This window comes from Ailuropoda melanoleuca, chromosome 2 (assembly GCF_002007445.2).
Source record: "Ailuropoda melanoleuca isolate Jingjing chromosome 2, ASM200744v2, whole genome shotgun sequence".
NCBI classification, from domain to species: Eukaryota; Metazoa; Chordata; class Mammalia; order Carnivora; family Ursidae; genus Ailuropoda; species Ailuropoda melanoleuca.
This window is the reverse complement of record NC_048219.1, coordinates 10,110,677-10,130,622: the sequence shown is the minus strand read 5'-3', so window position 1 is coordinate 10,130,622 and position 19,946 is coordinate 10,110,677. Positions and strand designations below refer to the sequence as shown.

At 53.0% G+C, this 19,946-nt stretch overlaps 1 protein-coding gene across 1 annotated transcript; it reads left to right on the top strand.

The window, feature by feature from the left end:
- The first annotated feature begins 2,351 nt into the window (after positions 1-2,351).
- Positions 2,352-19,001, top strand: PEF1 (penta-EF-hand domain containing 1). Its single transcript, XM_011230733.3, has 5 exons — positions 2,352-2,498; positions 11,151-11,466; positions 15,525-15,680; positions 16,196-16,339; positions 17,968-19,001. Exons 1-5 carry the CDS (start codon positions 2,475-2,477, stop codon positions 18,195-18,197), a joined length of 870 nt encoding a protein of 289 aa, XP_011229035.1. The 5' UTR covers positions 2,352-2,474; the 3' UTR covers positions 18,198-19,001.
- The last annotated feature ends 945 nt before the right edge of the window (positions 19,002-19,946 follow it).

Here is a 19,946-nt window from a genome sequence, read left to right as displayed (position 1 = left end):
GAACTCAATAGGTTGAATATATTGCGGAGGAACATGTACATCACATGACCCCAGTTTGTAGTCTGGGGGTCACCTATACCCCTTGACCTTCAGCCCAAACTACAGGACTTCCTCCTCTCTGAGATTTTGCAATTCAATTCTACCTCCTTTTTTTTTTTTTTTTTTTGGACTGGGTAGGGGGCTTACAAAGGTAAAGAAGACTACTAAGTAGTTAAACTCCTGAGTAGTTAAAAGCTGTGGACCTGGGTTCAAATCCTGACCTCTCCATTTATCTTTTTGCTAGTAGGGAAGTCACTTCGCCTCCGTCAGCCTCAGCTCCTCATTATAAATGAGTAGTAATATCTATCTCAAAGCACTGCGGTGGAAACGAAACACTTTGTACTTAGCACAACACTGGGCACCCAGTAAGTATTCAATACAGGACGACGATGACGACGATGATGACATCTAATAACATTTATTAAATTCATGCCAGACACTATTCTAGGTACTGGGGATATAGGAGAGAATAAGAAGAGGACAATGCTACAATATACATGTAAACTTTAAAGAGGACAATTCAAGAAGCGACAAATACTATGAAAAAATGAAACATTGAAATATGATAGATGACTAGAATGTGGGGGAGCAATGCTACTTTAGATGTGGTGTCAAGGAATGCCCCCCTCCAAGGAGGTGAAATTTGAACTGAAACCCGGATGGCAAAGAGGAGCCAGCCAGTGAAGAGCCAAGGGAAGAGCATTCCAGGAAGAGGGAAGAGCTCATCCAAAACTCTGGAGGTGAGAATGAGCTCGGTTCCAGGGCTGGAGACCAGGACAGTGTGGCTGGAGTGAACTGAGGGGGACAGCAGGGACAGCAAGTGCAGCTGGAGATGCAGGCAAGGTCTTGGTCACGTAGGGCCGTGAAGGTCACAAGGCTGAGTTTAGATTTTATTGTGAGTTATGGGAAGGAAAGTAAGCCCAGGAAAGACATGATCTAATTTACATTTAAGACAAGCGCTTTGGCTGCTCCATGAAGAATAGAGCGTGGGAGAAAGAATGAAAGCAGGGACACTGCTCAGGAGGCTACTGCAACAATTCAGGCCACAGATGATGGAATCTTGGACTAGGGTGATAGTGCAAACAGGGAGAAAAAAGGAGATGTGGGTCTACTTTTGAAGTGGAACAAACAGAGGTGGGAAAGCATTTGGAGAAACAGAGGCCACCCTAGAACAATCCTAGGTTCTGCCTGAGAGAGTGGGTGAATTTTCTGAGATGAAAGAGGGGAATCAGTTTTGGGGAAAATATCAAAAAGAACTCTTCTATGAGGCAGGCTGGAATATAGCACAGTAACAGTACCAAATACCAAGGTGAAGTTGGGTCATATTATGAAGGGCCTAGAGTGACGGAATGAAGAGGTTGGGCCTTTTTTTTGCAGGTGCAGATGAAGAGGAGCCATTGTAGCCATTGGACAATGGACAAGTAGCATGATGAGCGATTTTGGAAAGTGCCTGCCTAGATGGTTAGATAGATGGGCTGGAATGGATAACACCTCATAACACTATTAATTTATTGATTTAAAAATAATACAGTGCCAAGCACTGCACTAGGTACAGGGGATATGACCAGCAAAGCCACATACAATCTATGTCCACATGGAAGAACTTAACAATTCGTCAAATAGGCATGCAAACAAGTGCAGAGCCTGAACCACCAAGAGCAAGTAAGTACATGACTTTATGTGGTCACTCAGTAACCAGAAGTGGACTTACTTTGGGGACTAATTCCTGCTGAGAACTGGGCGTCCATTGACACCAGTTCTGGGCCACCTCTGCCCCAACCTACTGTGAACTAGGGCAAGTCACTGCCTCTCTGGACCACAGTATCCCCGTTTTATGAAAGAAGAGACCCCAGATGATCTAATTTTCCTCTCACTTTGATGGCTTGGGATTTTCCTCCGCAAAGACCACAGATCTCACTCTAAAGCTACTAATTGGTGTCTTGACATTAGAGTGAAGTACTTCCGACCTTGCCTCCATTCTGTCCAGGAGGCCTACATCTGTTCCCGGTTGTCACAGCAACCGCCTGGGCCCTCCTCCGGCGGGCGGAAACTTACAGTGACGAACGCAACTACCCCCTATCAGGTGTCCCATTTGCCAGGTTAAAACATGGCCACCGCTACAACAACCGACCCAAGCTTCTCACTAAATACCCGGGCCTGAGCAGCCCTGGGGCCTAAGCTAGGGCAGGAAAGGGAGGAACAGCCCCTCCAGTAAGCGAACGAGATTTCCGGAAACTTTCACCCAACCTTTGGCATCTCGTGCCTGTCCCTGAGGCACCCAACCGCCGCCCTAGAACGTCACTTCCGTCGACCCTTGCGCCCAGGATTGACAACGGGGGACATCCAATCAGAAGCGGGCCCACCCCCCGCCCCAGGCGGGGCAGGCTTAGGACCGGGAAGCCCCGCCCCTCGCCAACGTGTGACGTCGAGTCGCCATGGCCAGCTACCCGTACGGGCAGGTGAGTGTGTGGAGGGGGCGGGCGATTCCAGGTAGGGGCCTCGCCGAGTCCAGGCCCGGACCCCGCTTTGCTTTCTCCTGGCATTCTCCGCGCCCTTCCCACGCTGAGGTTGGCTTTAGCGAGGTCGCGCGGGGCAGAGAAGGCGAAAGGGCTGGTCGGTCGCGCCTGTCTCACGTCACGCCGGACTACAGGTCTGGGAGGTCTCGTCGCGCCCCCTCTGACGTCGCGCCCGTGAGGATTTGGGGACCTTGGACCCCACGTAATCAGGCTGGTCTCTGCCGGGGCCCCACACCTTCTCAGGACTCCCGCGGGGGCTCCCGGCGGGCTCAGCAACGCCAACAGAACGTGTAGAGTACTGGTTTCGTCGGCATCGTTCGGGGCGTCAGATAAAAATACACCCCTGACGTACTGTATGCGAATCATCCGGAGAATCTGCGGTTTCCGCAGGTTCCTCAAGTGACCTTGTTTACTTAGTCTAACACCTCCATTTCACGCATGGGAAAAGTGAAACCCAGAGAAGACACAGAACTTAACCTGCAGTCTCCGGGCAGGCAGCAGAACCCGGAAGCTGTCAGCAAATGCCTCTTCCCCGCTCCCCAGCCCATTTTGATCCATCCAGGAACACCACAGCAAAGTGATTCTGTGGCCAGAATTCTTTGTTGGATGACAGATCGGTAGAGTGGTTCAGTTAACTTGGAGGCAGAAGAAGGTTCACACCTTGGCTTCGTCACTTAAATAGTTATGAGCCGTTAAGCAGGGTATTTTGTTTTTGTGAGCCTAAGTTTCCCCCTCTGTAAAATTGGGCCCAATAATAGGGTGTACTTCAGAGAGCTGTCATGAATATTAATGAAGTCATGCCTGTAAAGCATTTGGTACTTCTAAGAGTGTAACAGTATTTTAATATTTGGATTTTTTTCTAGACTCCTAGAAGGTCAGTGCCATGAGGGTCCTCAAAATCGTACCTGTATTTTAAGAAGCTGAAGCCTAGGGAGGGCTCCTGAGTTGCCCAAGATCATACTAATTTAGGAGATAAAACCCATGCAGGGAAAATTGGAAAACAAAATTATGTGGGATATTAGAAAACGCTCAACTGAGTACAGTCACATGCCAAAAGAATGGTGAGGGAGTGCAGCCCTGTATGGCTTTTGTACATAGTATTTGGACCTTTTTAATCTCAGTGAGGAAGGCCCAGTAAGCATGCTAGCAGAGATTATTATCCCCAATTTATAGCTGAGGAAGGAGCCCAAAAAGGTTATAGTGGCTTGCCCAAGGTCACAATATAGCAAGTGAGGGAGTGAGGCGAGGACTGTAACTTAGAACCCCTTTCGTTTCCTACTTAGCAGAGGTAGACAAAAAGAGGCTAGCATGGGCTGGGGTTAGTTAGGAAGTATAACCTAGCAGGGCTTCCGAAGCTTCATTTCATTTGTTGGGTCTTATGAAATGTTAATAGGTATTGCTAATAGAGGAGGAGTCTGTGGTTAAATAAGTTTGGGAAATACTCTGTGAAATACAGCTGAATAAGTTCGTTCAACATGAGGCATCTCAGAATTCTTAACTTGTTAATATGCTTTGTAAATTTGCCAGAGAGGGATAGAATACGCAGTATTTCTTAAACTTATTTAACCACGGAACTCCTTCCCATCCCCAACCCCCTTTTTCTAAAATTTCTGGTCATTTTTTGGTAACACGAGTATTCTTGAGGAACACAGGTTGGGAAAACATTGCAGTGGTGCGTTGGATGGTCTGTATCAGAATCACCTAGGAGCTTGTTTAAAAAGCACGCTTTTAAACAAGGGTGCAGGTGGCATAGTCAGTTGAGCATCTGACTTGGTTTTGGCTCAGATTGTGATCTCAGGGTTGTGAGATATGAGCCCTGTGTTGGGCTCTGTGCTCAGCCCAGAGTCTGCTTGGGATTCTCTCTCCCTCTCCCTCTGTGCCTGCCTGTCACACTCTCTCCTGTCTCTCAAATAAATAAATCTTAAAAAAAAAAAAAAAGTGCACATTTTGGGTTCCACCTCAGACCTATTCTGTGCCCAGGAAGGGCCCGGGAGGCTACATCTTAATAAGCTTCTGGAGGTATTTTGTGTGCATGCTAGAGGCAGTGACGTAGAAATTAAGAGCCTGAACTTCCAGGTTGGATACAACTAGGCGGTATTCTACTCTAGCTCTTAATAGTTGTATGTCCTTGGACCAGCCATTAAGAAGGGAGGCATACCACTTCATAGGGCGGAAATGAAGACAGACTGATAAAGCTCGCAGTAAGCTTGGCACATTGTTGATAGCGAGTGTGTGCCAGGGCCTGGTGGCGACCCTTGCGGCTGTGATTGCTCTTATGCCCCACGGCCTGGGCTCCTGCTCAGAGTGAAATACTGAAAAGGAGCATGGAGAGAAATGGGTCTAGAATAGCAGAAGTGCTTTTATCCCCCACCGGTGCAGCTTCTGGTCCAGGATATTCCAAGGAAATACCTGGTTGTTTCAAAGCATCCAAAGGCTTAGTGCTGCCTCCCCTGTACCCAGAACATAGCCTTGCAGGATTCCAACCTATTGTTAGGAGCCAGAACTAATTTTCCACTGCCTCCAGCCCTGGGGTCCTCAAGCACGGCCTGGGTGTTGGAGTAGTGAAACTCAAGTACCCTGTGGTCCTGGGTCGGAGAGCCAGTTTGATGGGTTTCAGTGATTGAGAGCTTAGTCTCTGAGACTGAGAGATTTGGCTGCACATCCGTGCTCTGCCATTTCCTCACAGACATTTCTTGCCAAAGACCAGGACTCACTTTCCCCTTCTTTGAAATGGGGTCATAAGAGTACCTATCTCAAGAGTTACTACAAAGATTAAAGGAGATAATCCATGTAAAGTGCTTGGTGTGGTGTTTGGCATGTAGTAAACACTCCAAGGAAAGAGGGATAGAAATAGATAAACTGTGGAATCAGTGTGATAAATGTTAAATGGGAGTAAGTGGGACAGCACAGGAGGGATGCCTAACTAAGTGTGTGCGGGAATAAGCCTTCTTAAAGGAGGTGACATTGAAGCCAGAAGCTGAATCACCAGTAGGCGTTAGCCGATTGAAGAAAGTAGAGGGAATAGCACGCACAAAGGTCAGCAGATGAGAGCCCGGTATTTTGGAGGAATTTCAGGAGATCAATACCAAGTGAAGAAGGGGAAAGGGCTAAGAAATGAGACCAGAAAGGTAAGCAGGGGCCAAATCCTCAAAGACTTCGTACGCCTTTTGGGGGAGTGTGGACTTCATCCTGACGAAGGAGGGAGCAGTAGAAGAGTCTTGTCTCATTTGTGCTTTGGAGCTGGTACCGTGGGGCACTGGGAGAATGAACCGAAGCAGGGACACTGGAGGCAGGGAGGCCCGTCTCAAAGCTGATGAAGTACCCTTGATTAGAGAGAACGGCAGCCTGGTGAAAGTGGATTTGAGAAGCATTTGGGAGGTAGGATTGAGAAAACTTGGTGCCTAATTGGGGTGGTGGAGGGGAGGAAAGAGGAGGTGCCCAGGAAGGCACTAGGGCTTCAGGTTTGGGGGACCGGGTGGGAGGTACCATTCACTGAGGTGGGGACACAGAGGGAGGAATAGATTTGGAGGGAAGGTCCAGGAGGTGGTTGGATACGTGGCTCAGCAGCTCAGGAGAGAGGACGCTGGACAGCAGGATTTTGGAGTGTCAGCACACAGGCGGTAATTGAAGTCTTGGGACAGTTCTTGGCCCAGTGTTCATTGGCTGCAGGTTTCTGGCCTTTACATATTTGAGGAGGCTCTGCTGGCGAATGTCCAGATCTCTCCTGTCTTCTTGATTGTTTAACCCCTTAGAACGTGCTTTATTCTCCTCCAGCCGACACTTGAGGGGCAGCGGTAGAGCACAGGCCTCTTTTTACAAGCCTACTCCCCTCCCCATCAGGACTCCGCATGGACCCAACATTGATATCTCTGAACTTCACGGGGGTCTTGGGGGGAGAAGAACGAACCCTGGAGCCAAAAGAAGATAGGGAACTTCCTGAGTGGGTTATTTAGGGGGAGGGGAGCTCCCCACCACTTGCGGGAGCGCGAACAGATCTGAGATGGTGCCACAGAGAGTCCATCGTCTCCCGAGAGATTCCCTTACAGTACTGTGCCTCTCAGACTGGGTCTAGGTGCTGGGGTGAGAAAAGAGTAGGGTTCTTCCAAGTCTCCCTGATCTCCGGGCTGGAAGCCTCTGAAAGTTCACCTAATCCAGCCCTTCCCCCTTCCACCCTGTCCACTGTAGACATCTGTCGTGTCGGACAGTTACGTTGAGGACAGTCCCTGTTCAGTCACAGTTGAGGGAACAGAGCAGAAGGGAGTAGTGTAGAGGCCCTGTTCTGAATCCCAGCGCCCCCGTTCTGGCTGCATCATCACAGGCATGCTCAGAAACTTGGGCCCTTCATTTTCTCATCTGTAACATGGGGTTAATACCGCTTCCCTGGAAGGACTGGGGATTAGTGGGAGCCTGAGGAACTGGAAGCACATAGCAGAGCCTCAGGAGAATGGTATTGCCCCTCCCCCACCCCGGTATATCAGATGTAGTTTGTGTGCCATCAGTAAGGGAGGAACGCCTGGTGGGCTCGCTCAGCGGGGATGCGGAGCTTGCGACTTGTGATCACGGGGTTGAGTTTGAGACCCACGTTGGGTGTAGAGATTACTTAAAAATAAAATCTTGGAGGGGAAAAAAAGACCGACGGATAGTTTTCTGTGATGCTTCAGAAACCATGATTGCTGCTCTTCCTGCCTTTCTTTCTCTCTCCCTTTCTTTCCCTCCCTCCCTTTCTTTCTTTCTTTCTTTCTTTCTTTCATTCATTCATTCATTCATTCACAATCTTGTGTTGATCAACATGAAATGCTCTTGGAAAAAGTCTGGAAAGGCTTGACAGCGTGGAGTAGCATCAAAGAACAGGGAGTCAGGTACTCCGGTTTTCATGTCTGGTTCAGACCTTCACTAGCAACTCAGTGACCCTGGAACCATCGTCCCCAGACTTCCTCCCCAGCCTGGGTTCTGCCTCAGTTGGTGGCCCCACTGCATCTGTACACTCTGGATACCTGAGTCATGCTAAACCCTTGCCTTTCCGTCCCCCTCCATCTCCTCCTTAATCGAATTAGTCGTCAAGTCATGTCTAGCCTATCTCTGAAATAGCTTCAGAATCCATCCTGTTCTCTCCGTGTCTAAGTCTGCTGTCTGGTACAAGCCCTCCCTGCCTGGCACCTGGGTTGCTGCCTCCCCCACCAGCTCATCCTCCGCCCCGCTCCTGGTTAATCCTCGAAACAAGGCTCTGATCGCGTTCCTTCTCTACTGGAAACCCTTCTATGGCGCTCTGTTTCCTCAGGCATAAAGCCCAAACTCTTCAGAGCGGGACTCATCTGTTCAAGTATTTATGGAGGCTTGCAGGTGCCAGGCCCTGTGCTGGCCCCTGGGGACCCTGATGAATGAGGCCCAGTGTCTGGCCTTGGGGCGCCCACTGTTGCGTGGAGGAGACACAGACAGAAAGTACGTTAAGACACCAGTAACTCACCCTCTAACTGAAATGCAGCAGGGGGGGAGCCTGGTAAAGGGAAGTGTAAAGAGCCTGCCTTTCTGGGGGCATTCTTGCCCCACCCCTGCTTTTCAGCCATCCCCCACCTGTCTGCGCTCACTCACAGGCCTGTGCCTGTCTTCTCCTTCCTGTCCGGAATGTCCCTTCCTGCTTTCCTTTTGGGGAGTGCCTAGGCATCCTTCAAGGTCAGCTCCAGTATCACTTCTGCCTCCTCCAGGAAGCCTTCCTTGACCCACTTCACGGCATTGCTTCATTTGATTGCGCATCCACCATTCAACAAAGAGAACAAATTCCTCTGTCTGTGCCTCCTCGATAGCATTTAAGTAGACTTTTCTGATGGCACCGATCAAACCATATCCAAATCACCGATGGGACTCTTAGGGACAGGCCCTATTTTTTTGCGCCCCATGCCTGGTACGTACACTCTATAAATGCTTGCTAGATGAAGTCATTGCAGTTGCGTACCTCAGTTTCTTCATCTGAAAAGCAGGCTACTAATAGCTTCCGCTTTTGTGTTCCAGGACTATTGGCAGGCTTCTACCCGTAGCACCTGTGTGTTTGTCCAAGCACTCTGTCCCCTGTGTAGGTGAGGGCTCTAACACGGGGCAGGGAGGAGAGGGTTTAGTTGCCAGACTGAGTCAGGCCCCCGGAATGTGATCACGGGAGGGTCAGAAGCCCTGCCTAGAAGCACCAACTGTGTTGGTTGAGGGGCCTTTCCCAGGGCAAAGGCCTGGGCCTTGGGTGCCTGAGGCCGGAGACAGTTTACTGCTTTGCTCACGGGGCTGGTTGTGGAGCAGCTGTTTCTTGGCTTGGCGTCCAGCCTGTTCTTTAGGTGTGCCCAGACTCTGCAGGGTCCCCACCCCCCTCTCCATCCCGCGCAGGCATCCTGTGCCCTATTGCTTAAGGAAAGAGCACCGTAGCACAGAGCAGCGGGAGTTGCTGGGCCCGGGTGTCGTGGGACGCGGTCTGACTCCACCTCTGCCTCCAGCTCCGTGCGATTTGAGCAGGTCCCTTTCCCTCTTCTTAGTTTCCCCGTCCAGAAACCGAAGGGGTTAGACGACCACCTTCCAGGCTCCCCTCCTATCACATTACTCCAGTTCCCTTGGAATCTTTTTTGTCCTTTCTTCATCCCAGCTCAAACGCTGCTTTCTCATGGAAACTCCCTCGACTTCACCCTCTTTCCTTTCTGGTTCAGGGCGCACGGCTAGTGCGTCCACTTGAAACACCCGGTGTCTTATGCTGTTTTGTTAGATGTTTTGGAGAGCGCGTCCATGCCTCTGCCGTTAACTGGGAGCTCCTTCAGACCATTTCACACCTTAAACACCCCCTCCCCAAGAATTGACCTCGCCCAGGGCTCCGCTCCTGCTGAGTCATAGCACAGCAGCCAAGATTTAAAGGTCCTTTGCTTTATGCCAGGCACTGTTGTAAGAACGTGTTTCTGATATCAGTGGTTTTCAGGCAGTCCTTCGAGTCATTCTGAGGCATCTGCAGAGCCCCCTCAGGATCAGGCAAAGGAGGGGACCCTGCATGGTCGGGGCTCTGGCACCCCCACCATGCTTCAACCAAAGCCACTTTTATCCGTTTTCAAATTTTTATTTTATCAGAAGAGTCTTTAGCTAAAAGTTAAGACTGACAAGATTCTGCTGCATTTTTGTCTTGTCATCAGCAGAGCGATCCAGTGCCGGAGAGATTACTGTATTTTACTTGGGAAGGAGCAGGCTCGGAGAGCTTAAGCCAGGGGCCCATGGTGAGAACTCAGCTGGCGAGTGCAGAGTTTTGAATTGAGATTGGTCTGTGACTTCACCGTAGAGAAGTCTTGCTGCCAGCTCTGGTGGCTTCCAGGGCAGCAGAGCGCCCACCGTGCTGAGTGGGGAAGGTGGAAGGACCTGCTTCCTGCCCCCCCCCAAGAAGCCCCCCTTCCTTGAGCCAGCAGACGTCCTTTAGATGAAGTGTGAGTTTGGCTTCAGCCTTGAGGGAAAGTGTCCCAGAAGCTATCAAACACACTAAAAAGAGCAAGTCCAGGCTCTCAGCGGCCAGGCCACTCATGTGCCTTCTAGGTTTATCTAGAACATGTCTAGATGGTACCTTCCTCAGAGCCGGGCACAGCTGCTCCCCGTGCCTGGGAGCCTGGCCTGTCTGCAGCCGTGTTGGGGCTGCGCTCTGGCACGTAGGCAGTTGCAGCCGCACGCTGAGTTTGGGGATCCCTGGCTAGTGGTGTGGGGGCATGGACAAGAGAGGGAACGCCCCCTTGTCTGAGCTAATGGACAAATGGCCTGGGTCCCAGCCCCTACACATAGTCTTTCTGGACTGGGGTTTCCTCCTGTGTCAGAGCGCTTCACATGACTGGTCTCATTTCGTTCACGTACCAACCTGGGAGGTAGGCACTGTTTTATTCCCATTTAGAACAAAGGATGTTGAGGCTTAGAGAGGGGAAGTCATTAGTCCAGTTAGGAAGTGGCGGACCCGAACTCAAACTGGTCTTTTTGACTCTTACCGATGGTGCTAGGGTGCCTGAGGAACAGGGTGTCCCCTGCCTGTCTCAGAGTCACGAGTGAGAAGGGGTCATGGTTTTGTACCTCGAGCTACTCTCGGCTCAGGAAGACATCCTGCACATGAGCCCATGCTACGGGTGTATTGCTCGTGATTGACGGGCGTCGGGGTGTGGGGTGGAGATCGCATCTGCACTGTGAATTGTCCAGGTAGAGATGGAAGTAGCACAGGGTGAGGGGTTGGGACTTTGATTCATTTGCCTCCTCATTCATTCAATAATTATTTACTGAGTATGCATTCAACACTGGGGGCTGGGGAGAAAGTGGCAAACCGGACACGATCCCAAGCCGTCATAGAGCCCTTTGGTGTGATGGAAAGGGGAGCCAGGAGGGCAGGATTCCAGCCCTGACTCCACATGTCATTGGTGGTATGATCTTGGGTAGGTTTTCTCTTCTCTAGAAGCCTCAGGTTGTCCATCTGAGCAATGAGGTCATAATTCCAGCCCTGCCTTTAGGATCAGTTGAAAGAGTGGCAGTGGCCGGGCTTTGTAACTATAAAGTGTCATACTGTGGTTGGTTTCTGGCCTTGCCATTCTGACTCATAGTTTGCTCTTCTTGCAGGGCTGCCCAGGAGCTGGAGGACAGGCCCCCGGAGCCCCTCCAGGCAGCTACTACCCTGGACCCCCCCATGGTGGAGGGCAGTATGGCAGTGGGGTACCTCCCGGTGGCGGTTATGGAGGGGGTCCTGCCCCTGGAGGGCCTTATGGACCGCCAGCTGGTGGAGGACCCTATGGACACCCCAACGCTGGGGGACTCCCCTCTGGAACTCCAGGAGGACTCTATGGTGGAGCGGCCCCGGGGGGCCCCTATGGTCAGCCACCTCCGAATTCCTATGGTGCCCAGCATCCTGGGCCTTATGGACAGGGACCTCCTCCAGGTAAGTAGGGATCTTGGACTCCAGGCGCCTCTGACCTTGTTCTGAGTTCTCCAGGGCCCATCCTTGCCCTTCCCGCGGGTGTGCAGGCAGCCGGGTCTCTGGCACCCTGCATCTTGCCTGTCGCTCCCGCTTGCATCAGCAGAACGCGAAGTCTGCGGGTTAACTTTGCTGTGGTAACTACTCCAGAATCACTTGGGCTGACGACAACAAGCATTTCCTTCCATTGCTTGCTCGCACTTACTTACTCTTGCTTACGTGTCAGCAGCCGTGCATCTGGCTGCTGAGGTTCTGTGCCACGTGTCTTGTCTTTCCAGATGTGGGCGGAAAGAGCAGCCCTTAATTGGGGTGGACTGTTCTCATGGCACGAAAGATCGGGAGGGCTAGCAGGAAAGCTCAGTGCCTCTTAAAAGCTTCTGCGTTGAAGTACTTTACATCTCTTCCAGTCCTGTTCTATTGGCTAAGCCACATCCCCTGCTCCAGCCTGACATCGGTGGGATGGGAGTGGACGGTGCTGTCCTGCAGGGGCTCTGCAAGCCACCAGGCAGTGGAGGGGATGGACAGCGCTCTTATAGGGGAGGGAGAGGCTGGGATTAGCAAGCAGCTGGAAGCAATGTGCCGTGGGAGAGCCCATCTCTGTGTGAGGGAGACTGGTCACTATATATAGAAAGGCAAGAGAGTGCAGTTGTTGCAAGCCTGGGCTTTTGAGATCAGGCCACATCCTGACCTGACCGAATTACTTCACCTCTTTACGCCTCAATGTCCACAGCTGTAAAATGGGTGAATGCCACTCCCTGACAAGATCATTAATAAGGATTTGATGAGAAGGTGCAGGTAAATGCTGGGTACGGTAGGAAAGGCTTAAAATGCAATATTCTGTGAGAGGACTTATTCTGGGATGTTCTCAGCAGACAAGTATTCCGCATGTAATGTGATAGCACTTGTGGTGAGGGCCTCATCCCTGAGAGATAGTGAGGCCAGCAGCAGAATGATGGGACGCAGGGAGGGTAAAGAGCAGAGATGCTGAAGGTGAGGTATTGGACAAGGTGAGGACAGGGTGGGGGAGGGGAGCTTGGAAATTCACTGGAGGCAGAGATTCTTGGTGGGGGCTTCAGGCTCCCTGAGAAGGACTGAGTGACCTCAGACAGGGGGTCAGGGAGGGTGAGTACCTAGATCCCTGTTTCCTCCCAGACTCATAAAGTCGGCCTCTTCACAGAATGCTTCTTTCCAGGAGACCAAGCCAGCAGCCCACAGTCTAGAACCACTCCGGTGCACCTGCAGGGCCTCCCGGGAACGGCCTCGCGGGGAAGCTGCCACAGCTTAGCACGCATCCCCAGGCAGGTGGCCCTGAGGGAGCGTGTACACCCTGGGGGTTCCAAACACTGAGTCAGTGGCATTTATCTTGTCAGAGCCCTGAGCTTCTGGCTGTTTGCTTTCAGCTCAGCAGCATTGTGGTGGAGTTCCTCAGCTTTCTGAAATCTTGTCTCTGAGCCCGCATGAGGTCAGTGCAGGTAAAGGAGCCCTCCTCTGTGAGGCTCATCCCTGTGGGGCCCGAGGCCAGGGATCGTTTCTGGAGCCGCAGAGAGAGGAGAGATGTGCCTCCAACTGTTAGCTGCTCCCATCTGCAGCTTCCTCTCACGTGGCCTCTTCTCCAGCACAACTTGTGCCTCCCTGGAGCTCACCTGCCTGGGAGTCACCTGGGAACCCCCACCTCAGCCCCACTGGATGAATCCAGGGTCTAAAGTGCGAGCTCCACTGCTCTACCAGACAGATTTGCCCATGGGAGGGCCCCCCCGCCCTCAGGAAGGGTCCCGAAGGTGCTCGAGACCCCGCGGGCCTTTCCAGCCTCCACACCTGCCGTGGACCATCCCCGCCGTCCACCCGAGTCCCATTGGAGTTCCCCTGAGCACACTCTGCCCCTGCTGCCTGCTTCTCTTCTTCCCCTTGCAGCTCTTTTCTCCTCCTTTCAGACAGCCCTTCCTCTGAGAAGATGTGCCTGCACACGTTGTCAGGCCCTTTGCCAAAGCTTTATTCTAAAGTCACACAAGCTAGTGAGGATCAGAGCTCTTTGCTCCAGAGCCTGGGCTCTTTCGTGCAAACTGCCTTGACCCCGTGTCCCAGGGACTCTCTCACCCGGGGCCAAGGCCCTCGCTCCCTGTGGCACAGCTGCTCTTTCAGGAGGGCGCTGTGGGACCTGCTTGGGTTTCCCATGCACGGAGGTCAGCCTAGGCCCTCAGTCAAGCAAACCTTCTTTGGGCCTCACCGTTGGGACGAGGTGGTGGCTTCTGTGCTCCACCATGGCCCGTGGCTGCCTCTGAGGCTGCCTTGTGAGAAGGAGCCCTCTTGGTGGCCATTTCACTCCGTCGGCTTTCCCACACTGCGTGATCCTGGCGATAGAACTCTGTGCTTCTCCACTTTCATCTCCCACCCCTTCACCCTGCGTGTCTTTCCAAATGAGCGATCCTTTCTTCCACCTCTGACGGACACACAAAGCTGTTTGAACCACAGTAGCAGCACCGATGGTCAGCAGTGAGGCAGTGCCTAGACTGTACTGGATGCCGACATCGGGCTTTCCGTATGTGATGTCTTCGCAGTCACCTTGTGAAGTAGGTGCTGCTCCTGTCCTCACTTTACAGATAAGAAAACTGAAACAGAATTTAAATAGACCAAGGCCACAAATGCGGGAGCTGGGACTTGAACCACGAGGCCAGCTCTGGCATGAATGGAGCACCTTCCTATCTGGGTCTGGCTCCGTGCTAGCCCTTGGGCACTCGGAAATGAGTTAGGCTTGTAGCTTGCCCACAGCTTGCTCCAACTCTAACCTGGAAGGGGGTAGAAGAAATCATGTACACAGGGGATCAGGTCCATAAGAGAAGGAGTGCAAAGGAGAGGGGAAGGAAGCCTGTCCAGAGATGGTAGAATAGGGAAGGCTTTATGGAAGGAATGGCATTTTATTTGGGTTTTGTAGGGGGACAGGAAATGATGCAAAGAGATGAGGGAGAAGGGGTCCGTGGCAGGGAACAGTGAGTAAAGCCTCCGTGGTGGGAATAAGCAGGGATGGCAAAGAGCGAGTCTAATGCTTCATCTGGGCTAGAACAGAGCTGTGAGGGGGACAGAATGGGAGAGGTGGGCAAGAGTGGACCACATTGCGGGGGGACCTGGCATGCTGGATTAAGGTTGCTGGACTATTTTGTAGGCAGTGGGGAGCCTTGAAAGAATTTTGAGTTGAGGCGGAGGGGAAGGGGTTAGAACTGAGCTGGATTTTAGAGATCACTCGGTAGCAGGCAAAGAGTGGCGGAGAGTAGCTGTAAGGGTGATTTGGCTAGGCCTTCTGGTTTGTTAAAACAATCCACGTGAGAGGTGTCGGAACCCGGGCAGGTGTATAGCAGCGGGGAGGAGGTGTGGAACTAGGCAGCCCTCTGGGTGCGTGCGGGTGGGGAGGTGTCACAGATGTTTCCAGAGAGCTTTGGGGATGGGGTCATGCGTTGGAGCTGATGGGGAACGAGAAGAGGTGGAATTCCGTGGCCATGTATGCTCTGGTGGCTCCTGATAGAATGTCCACTGTCTTTGTGTTGGGGAAATCAGACTTGGGTCAGACCTGGTTTTCACACCAGAGAGCCCCCTGCTGCTGTGACTCTCAAAATATCTGTTTTTGGGCTGTGCGTGTCAACGGCTCAGCAAACATTTTTGGGTTCCCAGTCTGTGGGGAAGAGAGAATCCTTCTTTTCAGAGCATTCTTAGTCAGCTGGAAAGTCCTTATTCCCTAGAAGCTTAAGATCCAAGAGAGAAGTGACTGGAACACTGTAGGAAGAGCCCAGCAGATTCATGGGGTAGAAGCCAGCTATAGATACTCGTTAAGTCTGTGCTTGGAGACTCGACTTTGAGCCTTCATCAGAGTAAGGCTGTTGGCTTGATGGGAGACAGGGTAGGTGGACTGTGAGGCTTTGTGGGTAAGGAAAACCTGTCCCCAGGGAGGCACCGAGGCTGGCCTTCCCCGGCATGTCTTCAGATTGGCTTCGAGACCCGTCTCTGACTCCTCCGGTTTGCCCCCCTTCCTGTAGGTGGTGTTCCTCCCAGTGTGGATCCTGAGGCTTACTCCTGGTTCCAGTCCGTGGACTCCGATCACAGTGGCTACATCTCCATCAAGGAGCTGAAGCAGGCTCTGGTCAACTCCAACTGGTCCTCTTTCAACGACGAGACATGCCTCATGATGATAAGTGAGTCCTAGCCGGTCCCCGTGGGCTGCGGGCTCGAGGTGGGGCCAAGTCACCGGATACCTGATGGTGGGTGGGCCACTATTTGGAGGAGAAATCTTCCAGCCTGGGAGGATTTCCGACAGGAAGTTGGGTTCAAGGTGAGATCCTCTAGGCTGAGAGCTCTTTCCCTTAGATCTTTTCTCAACTTCCAGACCCTGTTGAGTCACAGGCTCAGTTTTCCGTTCTGCAGAATGGGACTCCCTGCACTGGTAGCAGATGGCACAGAGTGGGGTCAGCTGCCAGGTGTGCAGAGAAAATGCAGTTCTGGAAGGGCCAGGGCTGAGGGTGGCCAGGGGCGGGGGCTGGTCCCCACTTGATGAGACTGTGTCTCGGGTACAGCCCTCTGCCTCAGGCCTGCGGTTCTGTGGGGTCTCCTCCGGTTCTGTGGTGTCTCCTCCTCCGGCTGGGGTGCTATCCGAGGACCCTTGGCCGTCAGTCTTGAAGCTTGTCTTCCCTCCATTCCCTCTCCACCCAAGACATGTTTGACAAGACGAAGTCAGGCCGCATCGACGTCTATGGCTTCTCCGCCTTGTGGAAGTTCATTCAGCAGTGGAAGAACCTTTTCCAGCAGTATGACCGGGACCGCTCTGGCTCCATCAGCTATGCAGAGCTGCAGCAAGGTGAGGGCTGGGGCACAGGCGGAGCTCGCCTTCTCAGGTCACTCCCTGTGACGGGGACGCCGGTGTTCTCTCGCCTCTGACTGCCAGATGCCCGGGCGCACTGTAAAATGCTGCTCTTGGCACAGGCCCACTGCCCATCTTGTCCGTGATCTGGCTGGGGCGCTGAGCCAGGATCCAGGGCAAGGGAACTCCTGGTTCTGGGATGAGGGCTGGACTCCCCTCGGGACGGCACTCCTGGCGGTGCTGGTTGAGGTAGACCCGGCCGACGGGGGCCTTGGGGTGGGAGCTCGGCAGCCCAGGGTGGCTGGTGTGGCTCTGTCCTCTCTGGTTTCTAGCATGCTGAGTGGAAAGAGCCTTGCACAGGGACTCAGAAAGGTGGTTTCTGTTGCCAGCTCAGCTAGAAGGCCATTCCTTCCCAACTCTTGGACCCAGAGCATGCTAAAAGTGACAGTCGGCTAAGATGACCTGAGGTCACAGCTCCAGGTCTGGTTCTGATGCTGACTTTAGAAGATGGGTGGTTAGTGGGGTGGCAAGAATCTGACAGGGAGCTTTGCCACCTGGGAGGGAGAAAGGGCTCCCCAGAGAACCGAGCCCCTTGTCCCAGCCATGGATTTCAGTAAAACTAAGGAGCTCTGTGGGTGGGGGTGAGCTCACCATGGCTGTGCCCTGGTTGAAGGGAAAGGACATGACCTGTACCGATCACTTCCTCTTTCGCCCAGTCCTTTCATGGAGATTGGTAAGGGTGATACTGTCACAAGAAAAGGTACACTTATTGACTGCTTGCTGTGGGCTGGGCACTGTGTTACATCATTCACTCCCCACGTGATAGCTACTGTTACTCCCCACTCTTATGTGAGGGATCTCTTCTTACTGCCCTTTAGCAGATGAGAAAACCAAGGCTGAGTTCAGGCAGCTCGCCTAAGCAAAAGAGGAGATTTTAGCCTGGGCTGGTAGATACGCAGAGAGGAAGAAAGGAAGCCCCCCAGGTGGGGGACAGGGTAGCACATAGGCCGTGACCTTAGAACTGTGCAGCACCCTTGCCTGGGGAAATGATGATGATTTTATTAGTTTTTACAAATAACACCGAGGGCTAATTATGTGTCAGGCACTGTGCCAAGTGCTTCTCCCCTTCTCCCCTTCTTCCCCTTGCCGTAGTCCTTACTAGAACCGACAAGGTAAGTATTATCCCCACTTTGGAGATGATAAGACAGAGGATTAGCAAGGCTAAGCCACTTGCCGAGGGGCTGTCTTGACTCCAGAGCTGGCCTTTGTCCTGTCCTCCTCTGTGCCACACTGTGTCTCATGGCCAGGGGCATCCTTCTGTAACGCAGTTGAGTCACAGATGAGCGTGGCTAGCCCCGTGTCATTCTGGAACCCTGTGGGCCCCATTGAACAGAGAGTCATGGAGATTTGGAGAAAGGAATTGGGGCTTTCCAGCTAAGGGGAGCATCCAGACAGAGCCCCTCTTGGGCTCCCGCCATCTCGGACAGACCCTAGGGACTTCTGTCCTCTCTCTATGTTGGTACTCCTCTCCTCGAAGTCCCTGCACTGCCGGGCTCCACAGAGCTGGCTGATGGCGGTGCTCACGGCAGGGTGTTGTGTCTGCTGTCTGTGCCCCTCCTCCGCAGCTCTGTCCCAGATGGGCTACAACCTGAGCCCCCAGTTCACTCAGCTCCTGGTCTCGCGCTACTGCCCGCGCTCCGCCAACCCCGCCATGCAGCTAGACCGCTTCATCCAGGTGTGCACCCAGCTGCAGGTGCTGACCGAGGCCTTCCGGGAGAAGGACACCGCCGTGCAGGGCAACATTCGGCTCAGCTTCGAGGACTTCGTCACCATGACAGCTTCTCGGATGCTCTGAGCCAGCCCGTCTGGAGAGAGCGGAGTGTGCCAGGGACCTTTCCTGGCTTCTGAGAGTGGGAGAGGCGTGTGGGCCTCTCCTCTTTTCCTGCCCCTCCTAGATAAAGATTCTCCCTTGCCTGATGCCGCACTGTTTCCAAAGAGGGCCAGGAGTCCCGTGTCCCCATCACCTGGGGTCCCCACTACCTGGGCTGAGGCCACACAGGTAGTGGCCTGACTTAAGAGAGGACTGGAAGCTGAGTGTCCTTAGAGTCCTGAGCATTGAAATGGCCCAGCCTTGTGGCAGGAGCACATGTCAGTCACTGCGGTGGAGCGAGTAGTGTCCAGTCAGCTGAGCCCCAGCCTCTAGCTGTCCCCTCTGCGCCCTGACACCAGCGGTAAGTGTCCGTCCGTCAGCCTCTTGACATTAGCACCTGAGCCCCCTCACCCATACCGTCTTGTCTGATGAACCCAGTTTCTCCAAAGTGGAAGCTAACCAAGCATGAGAGAGGTTTGTTTGCGGGACCAAGTGACTCGGGTTCCACCAGCCCCACACCCCAAGTCCGCGCGTGTTGACTTCTAGCTGCCGGGGTGCCGTCCCTGCTCAGGGAGCTCGGACAGTCTGCTCTCTGGGCATCCTTGGCCAGGCTCCCCCTCTGCAGTGTGGCCTGCTCCCCTGCCTGCCATTCTCTGCTTGGCTTCAATCCCCAGGGGACAGTTGCCACCTCCCACTGCCAATGCTCTTTTTTTATTTGTGTTTTTTTTTCCTTCGGGGCCAAAAGTTCAGTGAAACTGTAAGCTTCAATAAAAGGACAAAACTCTGGAGTCCCGTGTGTCCCATCCCACCTTCCTGGCTGCAGGTTCATTGGCGCGATTTGCACGTCCATTACGCCACTCATTTCTTCTCCGTTCAGCGGACGTGTACTTGCACACCGTGCCCCACACCGTGCAGGAAGAAGCGTCTTGGGGGGCAGGCCCACACGGCGCTGGTCCCATTTACCGGGGTGGAGCCAAAGGGCAGGGGCCAGGTTCGTGTGTTTTATCGCTGCTTTAAGGCTGGCGCTCTGACTACAGGCACCACCCCGGACCTCACAGCTGGCCTTTTGATTATCTCAGGCCCTAGTTTTATCTTCCAGACAAGCTGCATTTATTAAGTCATAACTTTCCCCCCATTTTTATTAAGCACAGACATCTGTCCTTGCTAGCTGGATCTTGAGATCCGCGTGATAACCAGTCTACACCAAATGTCTATAGTGAGCTGACAGAATTTCAATCAAAAGCCAAGACAGCAGACATTCTGGTTTGTTGGGAGGCCTTATCACAGGCAATTGTGTGATGATCCTTTTGCTCTTGGGGATGAAGAAAGCCCTGGTCCCTGCAGCGGGTGGTGGGAAGCAGCTCAGCGAGGCCCTGCAGGTCTACTGGGCTTGGCCGGTTCAGCCCTTTTGTCCTCTGGGCTGCTGGCGTGCGAGAATATGCTAGCACCAACTTAGATGGAACCCAGTTCCCGAGGCCAACCTCCACCCAGGGCTAGAATCCTCTCTGTTGCCCCATTGTGAGTCCTGCCTCTGCCTGCCAGCCTCCAGTGACAGCTCAGTGCCCTTCCAGGAAGCAGGCTTCCTCTTTGACTAGCAGACACTTCTTCCTGATGAGATTCCAAATCCTGCCACCTTGAAAACCACCCACGGACTACGGTTTTCTCTCGGGCCACCCAGAAGCTCTATCACCCCTTTGTGCCTGCCACACCTCTAGATACCTGGAACCTGCCACC